The 20,662-nt window shown below is 34.5% G+C and overlaps 1 protein-coding gene across 2 annotated transcripts in view; it reads right to left on the bottom strand.

Annotated features, from left to right (window-relative positions):
- The window catches only part of Ipmk (inositol polyphosphate multikinase), a 59,502-nt gene that overhangs the window by 10,952 nt on the left and 27,888 nt on the right, over nucleotides 1–20,662 (bottom strand). Inside the window, exons 1-3 of one of the 2 annotated variants that reach the window (XM_063239519.1) lie at nucleotides 18,427–18,595; nucleotides 14,940–15,036; nucleotides 6,991–7,163 (exon numbers count right to left, since the gene is read on the bottom strand). In XM_063239519.1, the coding sequence (XP_063095589.1) occupies nucleotides 6,991–7,163; nucleotides 14,940–15,036; nucleotides 18,427–18,588 (432 nt within the window). In that variant the 5' untranslated portion in view covers nucleotides 18,589–18,595. Of the gene's footprint in view, nucleotides 1–6,990; nucleotides 7,164–14,939; nucleotides 15,037–18,426; nucleotides 18,596–20,662 lie in introns of those variants that run through there. The other variant, XM_063239518.1, reaches the window with a different exon arrangement.

The raw sequence follows: 20,662 nt of genomic DNA on the forward strand, positions 1-20,662 counted from the left end.
TTACACATGACACTAATAAAAAGCTAGCTGAGCTAATAAACAAAGCAAAACATAAACAATCAATTTAGCAAAGAATTAGAGACCAGCACAAATGAAATTCAAAGTTCTATTGAAAGTATTGACAGCAGAAATGATCAATGAGAAAACACTATCAGAACCAAAAGACTGGGCTGATGTAGGTAAGCATGTACTCAGACTTACCTTAAAAACAACAAAAAAACATGGAAAATGCATCTCCAATTTGCTATATGACACAAAGTCTGATCTAAAGTTAACAGGAATTAATGAAAAACCAGGAAGCAATATGAATGGTATACAAAAAAAGAATCTATTTACAGAAATAATAGCAGAAAACTTTCCAAGTACAGGAAAAAGAATTTAACATACAAGTAAGATGCAGAATTCAAAACAGCCACAATTAGAAACAGACTGCACCACCACTAATCATACTCAAATCCCCAGAAGTCCAACATATGGACAAAATCTTAAAAGCTGTTAAACAGAAACAAAAAAAATCACTTATAAAAGGAAATTCTATAGAATTACAGCAGATTTCTCTACACAGACCTTAAAGGTCAGAAGAGCTTAGAGTGAAGTATTTCAAGCTTTAAAAGAAAATAACTTTCAACTAAGACTAATATATCCTATAAAAGTATCTTTCAATTTATGGAAAAATAAGACAATTGCATGAGGAAGGGCACTATAAGAAATTTATGATCACCAAAACCAGAACTCCAAAAAAATTTTCAAAGATATTTTAGAAAGACAACAAAGCTAAGACTGGCAAAAAGTCTAAGGAAATGAATACACCAAGCAGGTTTAAGCAGATAAGCAGAAAGCATGAAAAAAGGGAAAAGGCATAAGCGCCTGCCTTGCAAGCAGGCAGTCGTGAGGTGGGAAATCAGTAATATAGAAGTAATGCAATAACAAAAATAAGTTAATATCTTTCAATAATAATTCTCCATGTGAACTGCTTCAACCCTCCAACAAAATGACACAGATTGGTAGATTGGATCAAAAAACAAAATTCAGTTATATGCTATATATATTAAATATATTTAATCAAAAAAGAAATTAACAAACTAAAAATCAAAGAAATAAAAATAATATTCCATGCAACAGGAGCCAAAAAGCAAGCAGCAGCTATCCCATTTTCAAACAAACTAGACTTTAAACCAAAACTGATCAGAACATTCAAAGAAGGTCAGTACATATTGATTAAGGGATTAATTCAACAAGAAGACATAACAAATATGAATACACAGGCATCAAACACCACCACATAAAATTCTATAAAATAAACACTACTGGACATAAAAGATCAGATAAACATATACTGCCACAAATAGATCAACTAAACAAAAAATATCAGAGTTCAACCATGGTTTTAAATTAATGGTCTTAATATTTATCTATAGTGTTCTACCTAACAATGGAATGGTCTTCTCAGCAGCACATGGAATCTTTTCCAAAATAATCCACATTCTAGTCCACAAAGTACGCACAAATGCAAAATAATTGAAATTATCACTTGCATGTTTTCAGATCAAAGTGCAATAAAACTAGAAGCTGATGGAAAAAAGGGATCATAGAAATTATGCAGATGAATGGAGATTAAACAATACATGCTTTAATAATCAAAGAGTCACAGAAGAAATCAGTTTCTAGAATCAATAATGCTTGTACAACATGCCAGTACAACACACCAGAACCTATGGGACACAACGATAGTAGTCCTAAGAAAGAGGTTTAGAGCTCTCAGAAAAACACAGAGCACCAGAATAACACCCTTCAAATAAATAATCTGATGGACATCAGAAGGCAAGCCCTGTCTGCAACCAGTGCCATGCACAGGTCACCACCAGACTGGGGACAACCAGACCCAAATCTTTCCCCATGATTCAGTGCCATTTAAAACTGCGGGGAGAACCAGCAAGGCTACACCAGGAAGCAAGCCCCATCTAGGAACCAGCACCATGCATGTGCCACCGCCCAACTGGGAACAGCTAGACCCCAGCTCTTTCCAGCGCATGGGCTGGCAAACAAGAAGCACTATCTCCCCCTGCTCCCTGGTAAGTGACCAGCTCATCTGGAGAAACACAGGCTGTGATGATAGCTATTGAGGTGAAATGTAATTGGATGCCTGCAGTGCTTTGATGTTTCACTGACCTTGCAGGTCTAGGGTCAGTGGTCTAATCATCTGTTCAGAGGATAGCAGTAGGCAGTATGGTATCCGCGGGGGAGTGGGTGGATCTCCTTCTGAGGGTTGTAGCCACTGTTGATTCCTTATGGTCTTGTTTTGAAGTCCTATATAATTTTCATTGTTTTGTTGGGTTGGGTTTTATTCTCTTTTGTTTTGTTTGATTACATTAAATCCGATGGCATGAGCAGCTATTTGAAAGACAACTAGATATATTACGGTAACACTTTCAGATTTACTATTGGCTTACTTTGAAGTCCTTCACTGCACTGTTTTGTTTTTATTCTTTGCATTCTATTCTGTTCTGCTTGACTTTTACTATATCTGAAGGTATCTGCAGATATTTTGAAGACAACAAAATGCGTTACTGTAACTATTGTTGATTTCATAACGTTTTGAAGTCCTGTATCATACAGGTTTGTTTTGATTGGTTTTATTCTGTTTTATTATCCTTGGTTTTATCCTCTTTAAGATAAAATAAAAATTAACCTAATGATGCACCTCAAGGTTTTAGAAAAACAAGAACAATACAAATTCAAAACTAGTAAAAGGAAGGAAACTATAAATATCAGAGCAGAAATTAAAAGAAACAACAAAAAAATACAAATTAGTGAAAGAATTAAAAAAAAGTATCAGTGAATTGAATAGGTGGTTCTTTAAAATAAGAAGGGCAAACTTTTAGTCGTCTTGCCACAAACAAAATCAAAGACACAAATCAATGCAACTAGAAATGAAAAAGGCAGTCACAATAGACTTCACCAAAATCCAGATTATAGTAACTACTTCAAAAACCTGTACTTGGTTCGGAATTCAGCTCAATGGTTTAAGCACCTGCCTGGCAAGTGCGCAGTTGAGAGTTCCATACCCAGTACCAAAAACAAAACAAAAAAACCTATGTTCAAAAAAGTGGAAAATTCTGAATAAACGAATGTATTTTTACACATACTGTACATAAATTATTAAAACTGAACCAAAAAGATATAAAAGGTTGTGTGTAGTGGCACGTGCCTGTATAAGCCCAGCAGTGGGGAGGTTGAGGCAGGAAGATTGCCTTGAGTTTGAGGCCAGCGTGGACTCCATAGAGACCAAAAAAAAAAAGGCAAAACATATAAAACCCCTGAATATTTCTGTAACATGGAATGAAACTAAAGTAATAATACAAAAAACCTCACAAAACTAATAAAATTCCAGGACCCAATATATTAACTGCTGAATTCTGTAAGAACTTGAAGAAGACCTAACATTAATACTTTTCAGTATCTCCAACACATTCCTGAGAGCCTAAACCACCAATGGTACATGCATATTGTCCCATCAGGGAATGTATACCACTGGGGTACAAACAGATCTAATCACTTTTATTAGTCTTACTAATAAAATAAACGGCCTATGAAGGAATTAAATCTAGTTAGTTACTTGAATCTGAATCATTACTGGTCAAATATAAATACTATTCATACAGATTTTTAAAAATATTATAATCAACAAATTTATTTCATTAAAAGAAATCTATTTGTATTTATAAATATTTTATCAGTAATTAATTCCCTAAATTTTAACATGGAAAGTACCCATTGCTGGTACATATAATATACATTTAGAGCCACAAATCAGCTGTGTTAAGGAAGCATAATATGATGACCTCTGGCCTGCTAAACAATCCCTTTATTTCCATTATTGTATTCAATGAAATTCTGGGAAGTGGTATAAGGCACCTAAACAGTATCAGAAGTGGTTCAAGCCAATAGGAATGAGTCACAGTTGGCTAAATCCATGGATGTAGAATCCATTGATATCAGAGTGAACTGTTTCTTATCATCTACCTTGGCCGCCTCATGTGAGTATGTGGGGTGGCAATGAGGCTTAACCTGGGCCTTGTACATACTGGGTAACTACTCCTGCAATGCTGTATACTCTCAACCCTTAACTGTATTATGAGTGAAGTGAATGGTAAGTAAATTATGTCTCAGTAAAGATATTTGAAATAAAAACAAATTTCTGTTTTTCTAGGGAAGAAACACATCCCAGCAGAGCTAAATCATGCAGTGCCTTTCTTATCCTAATATGTATCCTAAAAGCAATGGAAACCCACTGAAGAGCTTTTAAATAAGTGAATATCATGATTAGATATATATTTTCCAGTATTTGTAATAGACTACAAAAGACCAAACTGAACACAAGTGAAAAAAGTCTAACAAGGTAACAGTGAAAATGAGACCCAAATGTTCAGAAATCAAGATCAATAAAACAGATGACAGCTCTGAGAGGGAACAGTGGCAACAGGTTTCTACTTTGCAAAACTGGATGTATGATAATACCATTTACAGAGATAGGGAATAAAAGAGATTCCATGTGAGTACCAAGATTACTGCTTTGTGAAACGGATGTATCCATTTTGCCTGGACTGCTTTCAAGATGTTTTTGAAGATCACTAAAATACAATGTCTAACAGACTGAAATACACAGTTCAGAAGATCAAAGAAAAGGCAGAGGATGAACACACACACTTGGAAACTGTGTCACAGACAGTAAACCAATGAGAACAGAAACACAAAATAGGAAGAAATAGAAAAGAGAAGCAGCATTAAAATGGAACCAAAAAGTAACATTTTAAGAATGAACAGAAAGAAATGAGCTAGTAAAGATTGTAAAATATCCTTAGGAAAAAAGCAGGGTGGGTGGTGGGAAGTCACAGACACAAGAAAAATTGTCTCAAGAAAGATCTGGTCAGTGTAGAGGTTTTTCAAAGTAAAATTTGATGAATATAAAAAATGCTACTTGGACTTAAGTGACATGTAGGTGTCATTAAAGACCACAGAAAAGAACCAATCTGGTAGCATGATGGGACAGAAAACAGACTGGAATGGGCTGAATTCTGAACGGAAAATAAGGGAATGAAAATGGTCTAGTTCTGAATGGGAGACCAGTTAAATCTACAGCTGAAGAGCACAGCAGAATAGTGGCGGGGGGAGGAAGGAGTTGATCCTTTTTGTTTTTTTAAAAATGAGCAAGAATGTCAATATATAGGTAGAAGTTGAAGGTAGCAGGAATGACAAGACAGAATTAATACGGCTGTTTAGTAACACAGATCCAGAGGACAAAGGAAAGGGCTACGTTTAGACAAAAGGACTGAACATTCTCCCACGCAGCCAGGAGAGGCAAGGTCTGTGCTGTATCTGTTGGCAGGAAATTAAGGCAAACCTTGTCTAATGGTTTTTATTTTTTCTGAAGTGGAAGGCAAAGCCATCTGCTGAAAGTGAGAAGGAATGTGAGAGTCAGAGATCTGTAAACAGTGGGGGCTGAAATAGCCGTTTTCTGTGGGATCCCTGTTGCTTGTTTTATAATCAATCTTTACTCCTTTCCCCTTTCTTATATACCCACATTTAATTATAGTTTTCTAAAATGGAATGACTGCTGGAACAATTTCTCTGGTTTTATCAGAATTAAAATATCAAATTCAACTTGATAATCATAATGTGTTATTAGCACAATAATAATCATCTATAATATTTCCTATTGGTTCCCCTATTTAAAAACTCTAAAGCAAGATTCCATATTGTGTAACAGGATGAATTTCAAGGCCACCCACTACGCTTACCCAGGTAAAGACACCATTTCTTTACAGGAGATTTTCTTCCCCCACAATGTATCGAGACCTTGGCACCGCCTGTAAAATGGCCTTAACCATTCTTCCTTCCCATCCTTGCGTGCACAGTCACTCTCCTGTGACTTCGCTTTGTCCACCATCAGAAGAGAAGCCTGTTTCCCAGCCCTATCAATCCAGGCTGACCCTGTGACAGACCACTGAATTCACAAAATGACGGCCAGTAACTTCCTAACCAACAGTTCAAGCATGCTTGCCGCTCCTACTTATGCCTCTCAGAATACAGTGCTGTGACATGAAAAAGCTTGAGCTAGAATTCAACACCACAAGGACAAAAAGCTCTGCCAGTCAGTACCAACTACCAGACAGTCTGGGCCAGCAAGCCCCTTTCAAATCTTCAGGTAACTGCAGCCACACGAAAGATTCTGGGTGTGATTACGGGAAGAACTACGTGAGCCAGCTCAAACTGTCAATCTAAAGGCTTACCAACGAGTAGTAAGTTATAGATGGATAGATAGGCAGGCAGACAAATAAAAGAAGTACAGTGGGGTAAACACACATAATGATAATATGCTATATATATTCCAAAAGAGCTAGAATAAAGATTTTGATCACCACAAAGAAACAATGTTTGAGGAGATAAATATGTTTACACTGGTATAAACATTATACAATGTATACTTACATGCAAAACTTGTACACATTAAAAATTAAAAAAAATTAAATGCCAATCATAGACTTGTAAGCACATAAAAATTGTTTTAAATCACAAATTTTAAAACAATGACCTATATATTAATTTTTGTTTTCTATTTTAAAAATTACTGAATATATATGAATGGTACTTTTCTTATGGGAAAATCATAATAGTTTTTACTTTTAATACTTATTTTGCATTTGAATTTAAAGCTGCTTTAAAACAAAACAAAATTACCAGAGTTGTAGTCTTAAGATTCAGTCATACATTTATTAGTCCCTAGTATGCACCAGAATTAGACACTGATAAGATATACTCCTATTAGAGAACAAGACATAAAAATCCCCATCCTCATAAAGTTTATAAACTGAAGAATTATAAATTCTAAAACACACTATCTCCTTATATACTCATACTAACATATGCATAATTTTCAAGGGAAGAACGTTTAAAGAAAAATGTGTATATTATTCTGATAATCACTCTTACCCTCATGCCAAGCACCAAGAATCCAATCTCTTCCATTAATGGGTACTTGCTGACCTGTTGCTGAATCTTCTCAGATGAGGCAAAAGGATCATAGCTTTTTCGCCCTATCTTTACATCCATTATACAAGGCCTATTAAATTTATGGGTCACATCTTCCAGTTTTAGGTATAAATCTGTTATTGAAGAAAAATCTTAATTAGTGAAAACCAAATATATTACTACTCAAGTAACTGCCAGGGCAAAACAAAATGAGGCTATCTTTAAACAGAAAAATTACAATAAATCTAGAGTCAACAATTATTAACTACCATAAAAAAGAGCAACAAATTCATAACAAGTATAAATATTACAGAGGAACTTGTAAGATGTAAGTTAAACATATTCAACCATAAACAAAAGGTAGAAAGTAGGTATAAAGTTTCTATGGGCATTAAAAAGGAAACAAATGCACTTATTTCAAAAACTATTACATTCATCCTCATGTGAATATAACTTATGCCATCAATGCCTCAATAAGAAATCTAAGTATTTTAAAAGCTTACTCTTTATTTAAAATTATAAACAGGAATAAGTCTCTCTCACAGAGCATATAATATAACAGAAGTACAGGTTAAGATATGATAAATCAATCTAAATGATTATCATTATCAAATATATATATTCTGGTCTTACTAGTTTCAAAGAGAAAACAAATACCTTGCTTTTAAGAACACAGGGGACTTCCCAAACATTTGGTTTTCTGCATACATCTTCCCACAGAAAACTTAAATTGAGATTCACATACAATGTTATAAAAGCCCTGATTATCCTACAGATGAACTTCTTACAGTTTGAGCTTGAAAGCAGGGATCCAAGTGCAATGAGGGAAGAAAAGAAATTCTCCCCTTTCATGAGTAAAATAATCTTAAAGTTCTGAATGAAATTATGACCTGTGAAGTTTTAAGGGCCTCAGATATAAGAGGCATAAATCTCTTCTTTCAAAGGATCTGAGATAAAAAGCTAAGTTTTAACCCTTATAGGTAGAGGAGGGTTTTGACTATGCAGATGGTGAGCCCAAATATGACAACAAATGAAGTGCAGTCCAAGACCAGTACTGACTTATAAGAAGGACCTCTTCATGCTTCTGACAGACATCATCAAGAGAATAAAAGAACACAAAATGTCTAAGCACAGACAGAACATGGCAGACAATACAAGGTAATGAGATAAGTGGCAACACTCTGATAAAGGAGCTAGAACCCATCCAGTCTGTGCCTTAGAAAACAACCACAGGATGAGAAGCAGCAGCACAGGACAGTTCCCTCTAGATTCTCCACCATCTCCAATCAACATGAGCAAAAAGGAAACATCCATATTCTTCTATAGCTGTACAGGAATTTCAGCAACAAGACCTGTATTCCAAGTACCAAAAAAAGACTGGAGATCAAACACAGTGGATACTTGTCATTCACAAACTATCATTAATTAAAAAACAAGACTCTAAAATTCCTATTCAGATGAAGATGTATAAAAGTATAAAGACAGTCAAGAACCCACTGTTATATCTCAGTGTAAAGTTATTTTCCATCTGTCAAGTTGGTAGTGATTAAAACACAATAAAATGCTTCTTTATGATATGCCATAAGCTAAAGTTGAATATAACATTTCGCTTTCTCCTTTTCCCTCTTGAAGAGGAGGAAATCACAAATGCAAATTCTATTTATGGTAGGAATATAATAAACATTTGCTGAATAAATGGTTGTCCTTCCCATTCCTGCTGCCACAGTGAAACTTTGGACTTGGCCTTGCTTACACTGTAATAAACTGAGTCATTTCTATAGTAAGTAAGACTAAGTATCATGGTTTTGTAAAAATGAAAGCTTTACATTTATTCTGACTAGTCAAATTTGTTTTTCTTTGTTTTACTATCAGGTTTTCTAATATGTTTTATATAACTGGAGTTTCTAAATAATTCCTATTTATCAGTTTTCAGAAGTAAAATAATAAATTATGGCCTTGTAAGGATTGTTGTTCTTGGAGTTTGAATACGATTTGAATTTTAAGTGAAAATTAAGAATTTGAGATTCTCATTTGAATCCTTTCTTCTAAGTTACAAAAACCACCAAATCTGTTTTAGAGATACAGAGAATTAATGTTGTGCATCTACCAGCTTGTCACAAGTACTTTTGAAAAAAGCATACAGGAAAATGAGGCATGATCTGAACATTATGATTGTTACTGATCTTCGTTATAGGTCGTCATCTGTATTTAAATCTGAATATTAATTCACTCTGAGAATGCTACAGTTCTTTTCATATAATAAAGCTTACTTTAAAGTAGGCCAATCTTGAGATTCATTCATTTAAATGATCAAAGACATTTTACTATAAGACAGCCTCATAAGGAAATGCCAGACTGGATAACAAACACCTTTTCAGATAGGCCCCTCTAGGGTTAGAATAAAGCAGTACTTTTCCATTTTTAAGTCACAAGTAGACTATGGATTCAACTCAAGGGGCAATAACCAAAATTTTTTTGAAGAGAGAAAATACAAGATTGAGCACTGTTGGAGGGCTGTCTCAATCTTACTCACACTGAGCGTCAATGTAAAAACGTGCTTCATATCGTAGACAAAGTTGTTTTTAAAAAAACTTGATTAGAGAGAATGTTACTGTCTACCCAGCTAAAGAGCCATCCAGAGCCTCGAAGCTGCTTCCTTTTAGTTACTGTCATACTATGAAATCTCGTCTGTCTTGGTCAGTCACTAAAGCTGGCATCCAGTACAAACGTGGCCAGTCATCATTTAGAACTGAGACTCACATATAACCTGGGTCTGGGTCACTAACATATCCCATAACATATAAAACCCTTCATGAAAAGCAAGATTTCTTTGGTGGGACTAGCACATAAAGGCAGGAAGGGTTAATAAACATATAGATATATAATAAATATATAGAAAGTTATATCTTTGGACTCTTGATAGGGTTTGGCTTCTAGTTCCGATCTTATCTTGGACTCAAGTGATCTTATAAGACATTCCTGTATCCTTATACTAATAAAGTCTTCCTTTCTGATTAATGAAGCACAGGTCTGTCACTATAACTTGCACCCAAAGAATCTTAACCAAAATAGTAAGAGTTTAAAAACTCTTGTGTTGAAAGCTGAGGAAAAAAGTTCAGTTCTCAGCTCCACCATTTGTTAGTCAGGTCACTAGTATTTTTATATGCCTCATTTATATGTAAAATAGAGATAATTATAGAAACTACTGAAGGGTTAACATGAAGACTAAATGAGACACTACAATGCAAAGGGCTTAGTACAGTGTCAGTACTAGTTCCATAAATGGAGGTTAAAATAGTCCTCTACTCTGCCCAAAATGAAATCCTAGGCATTCAGTACCTAATTACTGTGTAAGGCACTTCTCTGGCCTTCATCAAGCCTTCATCGAGCTGCATTGTTTGGAACTCATTTCTTAACCATTAAGTATACATTAAATATTAAATACACATATGATGAATAAACACTAAAATCTGCCAATCATGTTAGGTTACCAATGGGTCCCAGTTGGAGCTCAATATTCAGGATAAATAAAAAACTGTAAGACGATTCTCTGGAGTCTACCTTTGCAGGAACGATAACCACAAAATAAAAAGACAAGAGTCACAATTAGGCGTTTGATAATGGATTTTTTTGCAACCCTGAGGCTAGTATCAGCTAAACATTAAAAATATCTATTATATATCGATTTTTATCTCAAGTCAAAAAATATGTTATCTTGACTCATATTCATACTCAATCTGGTACTAACTTCAAGCAGGCCTTACAGTAGCTCAACTATCATACTGTATTCCCCAAATCAACTCTTGTCCATCCTGAGATCACTACTTCTTACTTCTTTCCTCAAATACACCCAGCTGTTTTTTTTTAACTCTGAAAAGTTAGTTAAAATAACAGATGATAAGGATTATTGCAGCACATAAGTTTTAAAAGCTATTTTAATGATGCAAAATAACAAAAATAAAATGTATTTTTAAATGCATACAAAAATGGACTAAAAATAAGATATATATGCTCCATCTCTAATAGTTTAGGTTCACTGTAACTAAGGTCAAAAATATAAATTACATTAATATGATGCTTAGAAAGCATGATATTACATTCTAAGATGTGGTATGCAAATATAGCACTTTGAATATTAAAAACAGCTACTTTTACATATCTGGTCATGTATATATAAATAATAAAGATAGCACAACTGACTGGGTTTACTTTTTTAAACTTTGGAAACTCTCTTGTAAACCAACTTACAAGTCAGTCTTTCCCAGATTCTAGGCCTGGTGTTTATAAGCCCAGATCCAAAAGAGGTAGTCTCTAAAGTTTGGTGCTAATAGGTATTTGCATAATAAATAAAAGTCATCAGCTATTCATAAATATGTGGTGTTTATTTCAAGCAGCACAGGGCTTGCCTGGCAAATGCGAGGTCACAAGTTCAATCCTCGGTACCCAAAACAAAACAAAAAGAAGTCACAGTAATTAGAAGTATAGTTAAAGAGGTTATGGTAAATATTCTAACACTTTCCCATTAATTCACTGAAAAACTATGTGTACAATTTCTATTATTTTTCTTTAAAGATTTTTTAAGAGAAAGATCACAAAAATAACTACCAGGTCCTGTATTTCAAAATATAACACTTCATGCTATTAAAAGACTAGTAAGATTTCTCAATAACTTTTATTCATGAAACCATTAACATGCTCAAAATATTTATATACTTTCATGATGTTGGTGATAGTATAAAATTATACAAGGTTACTCTAAATGAAGAAAATCTGTCTTTATTATATGATTATATCTTAAATATAAGGCTTTGTAATGTATTATGTATAAAAAATTCCTATAGCAGATTTTCTGTTTACAGAACAGACTTGACACTTTATGAAAGAGAAAATTTTCCAGATTCAAAAGTGGAAAAAAAGAAATATTTAAACTACAGAAGGGAAAAAACCAAACAGTGAATAGATAAACAGTAAAGATAAAATAGCTTTTCAAAATACAATGGGGGAAGTCATTTAAGGAACTGCAAGATAACTTATTTAGAACCTCCTAATGAATATCAGTGATTCCGTAAATCATGAAAACATCGGTTCCAAGTGTTACTAAGTTTTTTTGATCACTGTGTCTGTAAAATGTACTATTTGCTACAGTCTTCACTTCTAAACCTCCCAACAAAAGAGGCAAGGCCAGACGGGCAACAAATGCCCCAATATCAAGCCAAATGCAAAAGAGAGAAAACCTTGCTTTCTATAGCAGTCATTAATCATTTCTGAGAACAAAAGTTGAAAAAAGAAAAAAACTGTAAGTAGAGATGTGAGCCCACGAAGTGAGTAAAGGGAGGGGGAGGGAAAATACGTAAATGTCAGTTTGTTCTAGTACCTGCTTCTTGAAACTTGATTAGTAACTAGATCCAAAAACCTAGCCACCAGGGCAGAGATTACATTGCATTTGATAGCTCTCAATCTGTTCAATTTACTTGATTGTTAATAGTTTTCTACACCTCCAAATGAAAATATCTAAAGGTTCTTGACATTACAGGTAGGGCTCCTACATGTTTACACAAGCATTATAAACAACTTATTACATATATATTTGAATGTAATTCCTCAAAATGTTAATAGTAAACCTACTGGTCACATTCTGAAATTAAATAATGGTGATCAGTGTACAACTCTGAATATACTAAAATCACTGGGTTACAGGCTTTTCTAATGGGTGTGTTTTATGGTATGTAAATTATATTTCAAGCTGTCATAAAGAAAAATCTATACTGGTAAAGACACTATTATAGAATAACTTTGCTGAGCAAGTTAGCTTTATGTGTTTTACTACTTTCAATATTTTACTATTTTGACTTATATTTTTCTAAACTCTTTCATGAGCACGCAAGATGCCTAAAAACAAAAATAGGAAATAATGTATTTCACACCACATGAAGCACAGTGATGCAAATCATAGTAATCTACTAAAATTTAATAAAATATCTATTTTCATGGTTTTTCACCTAAACATTTATATATGTTTGCCATCTTATATTTATTTACAATCAAAACAGTAAGAACAGAAAGATGATCCCATGACACATGTAGCAAAATCAAACTTAACCAATCTGCATGGTACAATTTTGTCCACTTCTTCCAGAGAAAATAAAGCAGGAAAAGACAGAAACACACCTTGAGGTAATTGTTAGTATTATTGGACCCCTATCCTTTATTTGCCACTTAAATGTTTTCCTCTTTTCTATTTCTCTCAGTTCATCTTCTCATCTTAATAGCACCAATATTTCTAGTTAGACTCAACTAAAAGAGAATTCACAAGATATTTTATATAATAGGCAGAATATATGCAAATTTATATAGTACTAAACTCAAAAAGATTACTCAGTGAAGTTAACAAAACATGTAAATAACCAAAGTAGCAGCTAAGTATTTCATTTGTGAAGTTAATTTAAAAGCAACATGCTGATCTGAATATACATAGGTACATATATAGACTTAGAACTGAAAGATCTTTAGTAAAAGGAAAGAGGGTAATCTACTCAGGACCTTTTCTCTCCTCTCTCTCTCTCTCTCTCTCTCTCTCTCTCTCTCTCTCTCTCTCAGAAGCACTCTTTCTTTCAATAAATATATTCTGCTCCAAAAAAAAAAAACTTAAATAAATAAAAGGAATAGAGATTCAACGTGCCTAATCCAAAAATCTGAAATGAAATGTACCATGCCACCAAACTTGAAACCTTTTGAGCATCCACATTGACATTACAATGGAAAACTTCACACATGACTTCAAGGGTCAGATCACAGACAAATTCAGGTGCACTACAAATAATGTATAAAATTATCTTTATGCTATAGAGTATATATAAAATATGAGTGAGTTTCATTACATCTGGCTTTAAGTCTAAGATAATCTCATTATGTATATGCAAATACTCCAAAATCTGAAAAAGTCCTGACCTGAAACACTTCTGATCACCAGCATTTTGGATAAGAGACACTAAACATGAAACTAGTAGAGGCTTAGCTTTCATATTTGGAGACAAAGAGAAGAATCCTAACTATCTGAAGCTGCCATCAACTTACTATGAAGATACACACAGGGCGATGCCCCAAGTCCCTACTAATGAAATCGGCACACTGATTCAAACAGTCAAAGGCAAACAAGAAGAAAGGAACAAGCTCAAACTAGGATCCTTTTCTATTCTCAAAATGAGATTTAGTTGACATCAGAAAATCACTTATCATCAGTCTCTAACACAGACCTGCATACATTTGTGTTTTAACCAGACTATAGGTTACACATAAACACACTCAGGTCAGAAGCCCCTTCTTTCACCATTCACCTTTGTCAATAATCAAGCAGGCTGCTTATTTAAAGTCTGACTACTCTGGAAAAAGCTTTCAAGAGGCAATATACTGCTTAACCAACCAACCAATGTTGAGGAAAATAATTTTTCTTTAATATACATCATTTTGTCATCTATGAAACTTCCCTGTGCTTTTCAAAAGATTACAATTTAAGGCCTGCAGGCAGGAAATAAAGAGGTGGGGAGACACCAGAAATTATGTAAAACAGTTTTGGTATGTTTTTATTACTCAAAATAGGAAAAGAAATTATACAATAACTTAGGAAAGAACATTAAATTTACACACTAAGTATTAGTACTGTGTACTACTATAGAACACTAGTTCTATATACTATCATAAACACTTTATTCAGTGGTAAGAAATTACTCACTTATATATACCATTTAATAAAATTGTTACAAAAAAGCAAGAGTATTAATAAGAATAGCTAGTAGAAAAGGGCTAGAAATAAAAACATATTTCATGTTTCATATTATATACTGTTTTTATAATGCCTTTCAGAAAGCAATTATACATTAAAACTAAAAGATGTATTTTTAAGAAAATGTTACCATTTGGTGCAGTGGGAGGTGACCAGACACCATAATATTTTGGCAAATATTTCCGTAGCTCTAGAAGAATACCGTCACTACAATCAGCAGCATAAACCTGAATCAAAGAGAAGTAATAACAATTGTTATTATTTTATAATGCTTTCAAACTGCTCTATATATTTCTCAAATAAAACACAATAATACCAAATCATAATTTATCTGGTAGATATTCCAACTGGAAGTAAATTCAGAATAAGCAAAAAGATTACTGTATGTCTACAACAAAAACTATGTACTACTACCAGGCATGGTGGTGCACACCTATGGTCCCAGCAGTTGGGAGACTGAGACAGGAGGGCCACCAGGCCAGCTAGAGCTGCAAAGTAAGTTTAAGACCAGCTTGAACTACATAGTGAAACCCTCTCTCAAGAAGACAAAAAAGAAAATTACGTATTATTTACAGCCTATTCTAGTTGATAATCTAATTTTACACTTTCACTATCCTTGAATTATTTTATAACTATGTAAATTAGAGATAACTGATAGCAAGTGTAAAATAATTTTTGTCCACAGACAAGCAAATGAAATCTGACCACAAAAGGTTCAATTAACTTCTCGCCACACCGCAGGGGGAGAGAGAATTTAAGTGTCTACGTTTGAATTCATCTCAATTTCTTTTTATTCTATATAATCTGTGCTTTTTCAATTTCACTCTTTACCAGATTTTTTTTTGGTACTGGGGATAGAACTCATGACCGTGCACTTGCAAGGCAGGCGCTTATGCCACTGAGCTAAATCCCTAGCCTTTAGCAAGTTTTAATAGGTAAATCCTATTGAGCCTTCCAGGAACAGTGCCCTTATCTAATACCAATTATTCAACAAAATAAATAAGGATAAACTCTGTCACATTCTATGAACCCAAAGACACTTAGTATCAAAAGTAGATATGGACACTATATGAAGAAAATAGTTCAGTCTCACACTAACAGATGAAAAAAAGCTTAAAAACTAAGTAAGCAAAATCTAAAAGCACAAAGACACATTCAAACTGTTTTTATTTTGGAAATTATAAATTATCACATTAACAATGAAAACTCACAATCATTTCAATAGAAACAGAAAAGATAGCTAAAAAATATTAAATACCTACCCATTTGTGTTTTAAATTGATTCTTGAAAGAAAACAGAAAAGATTCTATGTATTTTCCTGCCTGTGTCCCCCTACCATGGCCACAACCTCCACCAAGAGACTGGCTTGAATCAGCTGCACCCAGTGCCCTATGCCCTCTTGCAGCTGAGAGGTCTGCAAAAAACAAAGCGCAGGAGGAGACCTGAGGCTAATCCACTCACTCCTCCAGTTCCCTCCCTACTAGGTTCTGTCTAATCACAAACTTGCCTTCCCCCAGGGGCTGCAGTAACTGTGTACTCCTTGCCTCTTCAGGCCTAGAGATGCTGTCAGATGCTCCCATGTAATCCCTAGCTCATGTGCTAAAAGTTTGGTCTCTAGGTTGGTGCTGCTGAGAGGTGGTAGAAACTCGGGTCGGCTCTAGTGAGAGGTCCTAGATCACTAGGGGTACATCTGTGAAGAGGAGTGTGGTCGACTGATCTCCCTTTCTCTCATTTTCTGCACCTGGTCATAAGGCGAACCAATCTCCTCTGCCACACACTCCTGCTGACTTGCTAAGTCAGCTGACCATGCACTGAAACCTCAAACTATGGGCCAAAAACCTTTCTTCTTTAAATTGATTATCTAAATACTTTGTTATAGTTATAGAAAGCTAACACAGAAATCTGGTAATGAGAAATGGGGTTGTTGTGATTATAAATAAATCAACATAGAAATACCTTTAGAACTGGTTAACTGAAGAAGTGTGGGAAAGACTTGAAGGAGCCAACTATCCAAAAAAACCTCACAAAAACAAAACAAAAAAATCAAGAATGTTTTAAGTAGGACTTAATAGAAGGATCTGGCAGAAGCTCAGCAGACCAGAATGCTGACTGAAATACAAGGAGCACAGGGAATGGTGATGAAGTTAGAGAAGTAATGAAGACACCCTGCAAATTGGACTAAAGACCACCCTTCTACGTCATGACCAAAGCAGGCGGGGGGCTGCATTATATTTATGCCCTTAGAGTAGGCTAATCTTAACGGTATGGACCCCATTCATCTGGCAGAAGACATTTCAAGTTAGCAAAACACTCAGGCCACAGCATGGGTATTAGTGGTCATTCTTAGCCAAATTTGTAGTAATGAGGCCTCAGGGACAAGGCTGTCCAGGACCCTGCGTGTCCATTTCCTGCCACAGCGTGCCCCAGGGCAATCAGACACAGGATTTAATGTAGGTGTCAGTCTTTCTTTGATCTGACCCTCTTATCAATTTGCTCATATCTCTCTTGGAATATATTTATTCTCTGTTACTGTATCTTAGAAGTGTGCAATTTTTTTCTTTTATAGTGTCTCAGTTTCTTGTGAGTCTCAGAACAGACTTGAACTGTTTAAGCAAAAGTGAAACAGTTAAAAGATTTTTGGGGGGACTCTTAAGAGATGGACTAAATCATTTTACACTCTAAGAAGGACATGAGCCTTTGGGAGCTAAGGGCAGAATGCTAGTTTGAAACTCAAGGGCCACGTGTAAATGCTTGTTATCTAGTTCAGAGCTAATGGAAAGAGTTACAACCTACTAGGAGGTCTAAGCTTACTGTGGGTCTCCTAAAGCGGATTAAGGGACGCTGGTCTTTTTCTCTTTCTTTTTCTGTACCTTTCATCACACACTCTCACCATGAGGTATTGCCCCATCTTAGCCTAAATTAATGGGATCCACTTGCCATGGGCTGCGCCCTCTGAAATTGTTAAGACAAAAGGAACCTTTTCTCTTTATAAGCCAATCAATGCAGGTATTTGTTACAGTAGCAAAAAGCACAGATGATAAAAATTTATCTCCTGCAAATTGTCTCAAGCCCTGACAACACTTTTGTAAGCAATTCCTTTATTAAACTGCCAGAGTACAACATTCACTTTTTGACAAAACCTTGACTCATAAAGAGGACAATTAATCTGAGAAAAAGTATCTACCACAAATTTAGTCATATTTTAAGAGAAGGAGTTAAATGACACCATCAACACTCCTATTCAGCACTGAATTAAAGGTCCCTAACAAAAGAACAGAGGCTCAAAATGGTGAAAACAAATTTATAAACACACTGCTGGACATGGTGGCACATGACTGTAATCACAGCCCTCAAGAGGCTGAGGCAGGAGGACTAGCATGGGTTTGAGAACAGCCTGGACTACATAGTGAGTTCAAGGCCAGCCTGGACTACATAGCAAAACTCTGTCTCAAAAAACTAAAAGATATAACTGTCTATAAAGAAAAGCCCAAAGTCTCTTAGATATGTACAACTGAATACAAGATCAGAAAGACACAAGTATCTATTTCATTTTTAAATATTACAAACCACTGTAAAGAGTACTTTAAAAATACAAGCCAGGTGTGGTGGCACACACCTGTAATCCCAGCACTTGGGAGGCTGAGGCAGGAGGATGTTGCAAGTTCGAGACCAGCCCCGGGTTACAAAGTGAGCTCATGGCCAGCCTGAACTGCATAGTGAGATCCTGTCTCAAAAAGACAAAAAAAAAAAAAAGTAATTTAAAAATATCGTAAACCATGAAAACAAAAAATAAATAAGACAAATTCAACACATTATATATGTCCTTTACCGAGTAAATATAAAGCACTTTCTTGAAGAAAGATACATTATAGCCTGAGGGTGTAAATTAGTGTACAATACTTGCTTTGCATGCTCAAGGCCCTGGGTTTAATTCTGAGCATGGGAAGAAGAAAACAGTATTGTAACTGTTATAATCACCAATTCTAGTGCCAGACTGTTTACTTTCTACTGTAGTTACCATTTACTATTCAGATGATTTTTTTCAAACTATTTGAACTAATTATGCTTTAATGAGCACATCTATAAAATGGATAACAACAAAATTGAGACTATGGACTGTTGTGAGGATTAATTAATATTAGTGAAGAATTTACACAAGTACCCAGCACACAGTGTTACAGAAGTGCTAAATAAAATACAGAATAGAGAAAAATGCTATGGAAAAAAATTCACTCAATACAATAATAAACATCAATTCTCTTTAAACTAATAGTTCATTTATTTTGACAAGAAAATCCAACAGAAAAAAGGAGAAAAGTAAAAAATTTGTAATTATAAATGATAGTATTTTTGACCTATTAGGTTTGATAACAATGAAAAAAGATGATATTCAGTATTAACTGTTCTCCATAAGACACTTAGAACCTACTGCAGTACAAGCCAAAGGACAGACAGTTCAGGAGTAGAGTGTTCAATTCAATTTCATATGCTAAAATCTAACCTATAAAAATCTTATGGGTACATAAAAATGTTTATTATCACTGCTGCACTGTTTGAAATGGCAACAATAAGTACAGACATGATATAATTATTAAAGCAAAATTAAATCAATCTATAAGAGTTTATATATAATTTGTGACAGTCAAAAAAAAATAACATGTATTTGGTAAATACATTCCCCCAAATATCTGAAAAGCTACCTTCTAAAATGTTAAAAAAAATATATTTATTTTCATGGAAAAGAAGATATTTGAAAAATTTGTAATTTTTATTCTAAGTATTACTATTTAGCTTTTTTTAAATGATAAAACAGTAAGATCATAAAAGTTCAAAAAAATCACTGTTTATTAAGTAATGATTAGAGTATGCCTTGGCATATTCAGTAAGTTTTTAGCTGGTACTATGAAATTACTAAAAGTCATACAAAATTAAGTAATGAAACTAACTGAAAGACAAAGAGACCTAACTGTTTCAACTCTAAGCCATTATACTACCGGCACTGCTTTTCTAAGGTGAGAAAACTGGGGTTACCTGACGGTACAGTTTGGATCTAAATACCTTCCAAAGGCCCATGGTTAAAGGCTTGGTCTCCAGTTTGGGGAGGTGGGACGTGGCACAAGGCTCTCAGGCCTGCCCTTCAGGGAGGCCTGGTCATGGGAAGACCCTGACCTCTTTCTTTATTTTTGCTTTTTGGCCAAGGGTAAGCAATTTCATTCTACTATTTGCTTCTACCACTAATATGCTACCTTACCACAGACCCAAAGAAAAGTGTCAACTAAACGTGGATTAAATGCTAAAACTATAAGCCAAAATCAATTTTATTCTCTTTACAAATCAACTATCTCAGGTTATAGTAATAGAAAACTAACACATCTGGTAACATAAATTAGCTTCTCTAAATGCCTGGATATAGAGTATACAGTATATAGAATATAACTACATTTTGCAAATAAAAATGGACATTTAGTTCAATATATACAGGTACATTTACAAAAACAGCACAAAACACTTTAAATCACGTATGTTCAAAAGAATACACAATGTATGACTGCCCAAACACATAAACCCATGTATTCGCATTACACAAAGGTCCAACATTAGGAAAAAAAAACAAAAAGCAAATGCCAAAGCATATGATAGAATATCCCAGACATAACACAATTTCTAACTGCTGGCGTACAATTCCACGTAGCCTCAAAATTATGATTCATACAATTTAATGGTTATTAAGTGTGCTCATATATTCTGGGTCAACAAATAAATAGATTATTTTTAAACTATTTGGTGGAGATGGAGGATGAGTCTACTATTTAAGCATATCTGGAACACAATATACCATATAAATCTCACTG

This window comes from Cavia porcellus, unplaced genomic scaffold (genome assembly GCF_034190915.1).
Source record: "Cavia porcellus strain 051 isolate PalLab524CR breed Dunkin Hartley unplaced genomic scaffold, mCavPor4.1 scaffold_28, whole genome shotgun sequence".
In the NCBI taxonomy this organism is placed as follows: domain Eukaryota; kingdom Metazoa; phylum Chordata; class Mammalia; order Rodentia; family Caviidae; genus Cavia; species Cavia porcellus.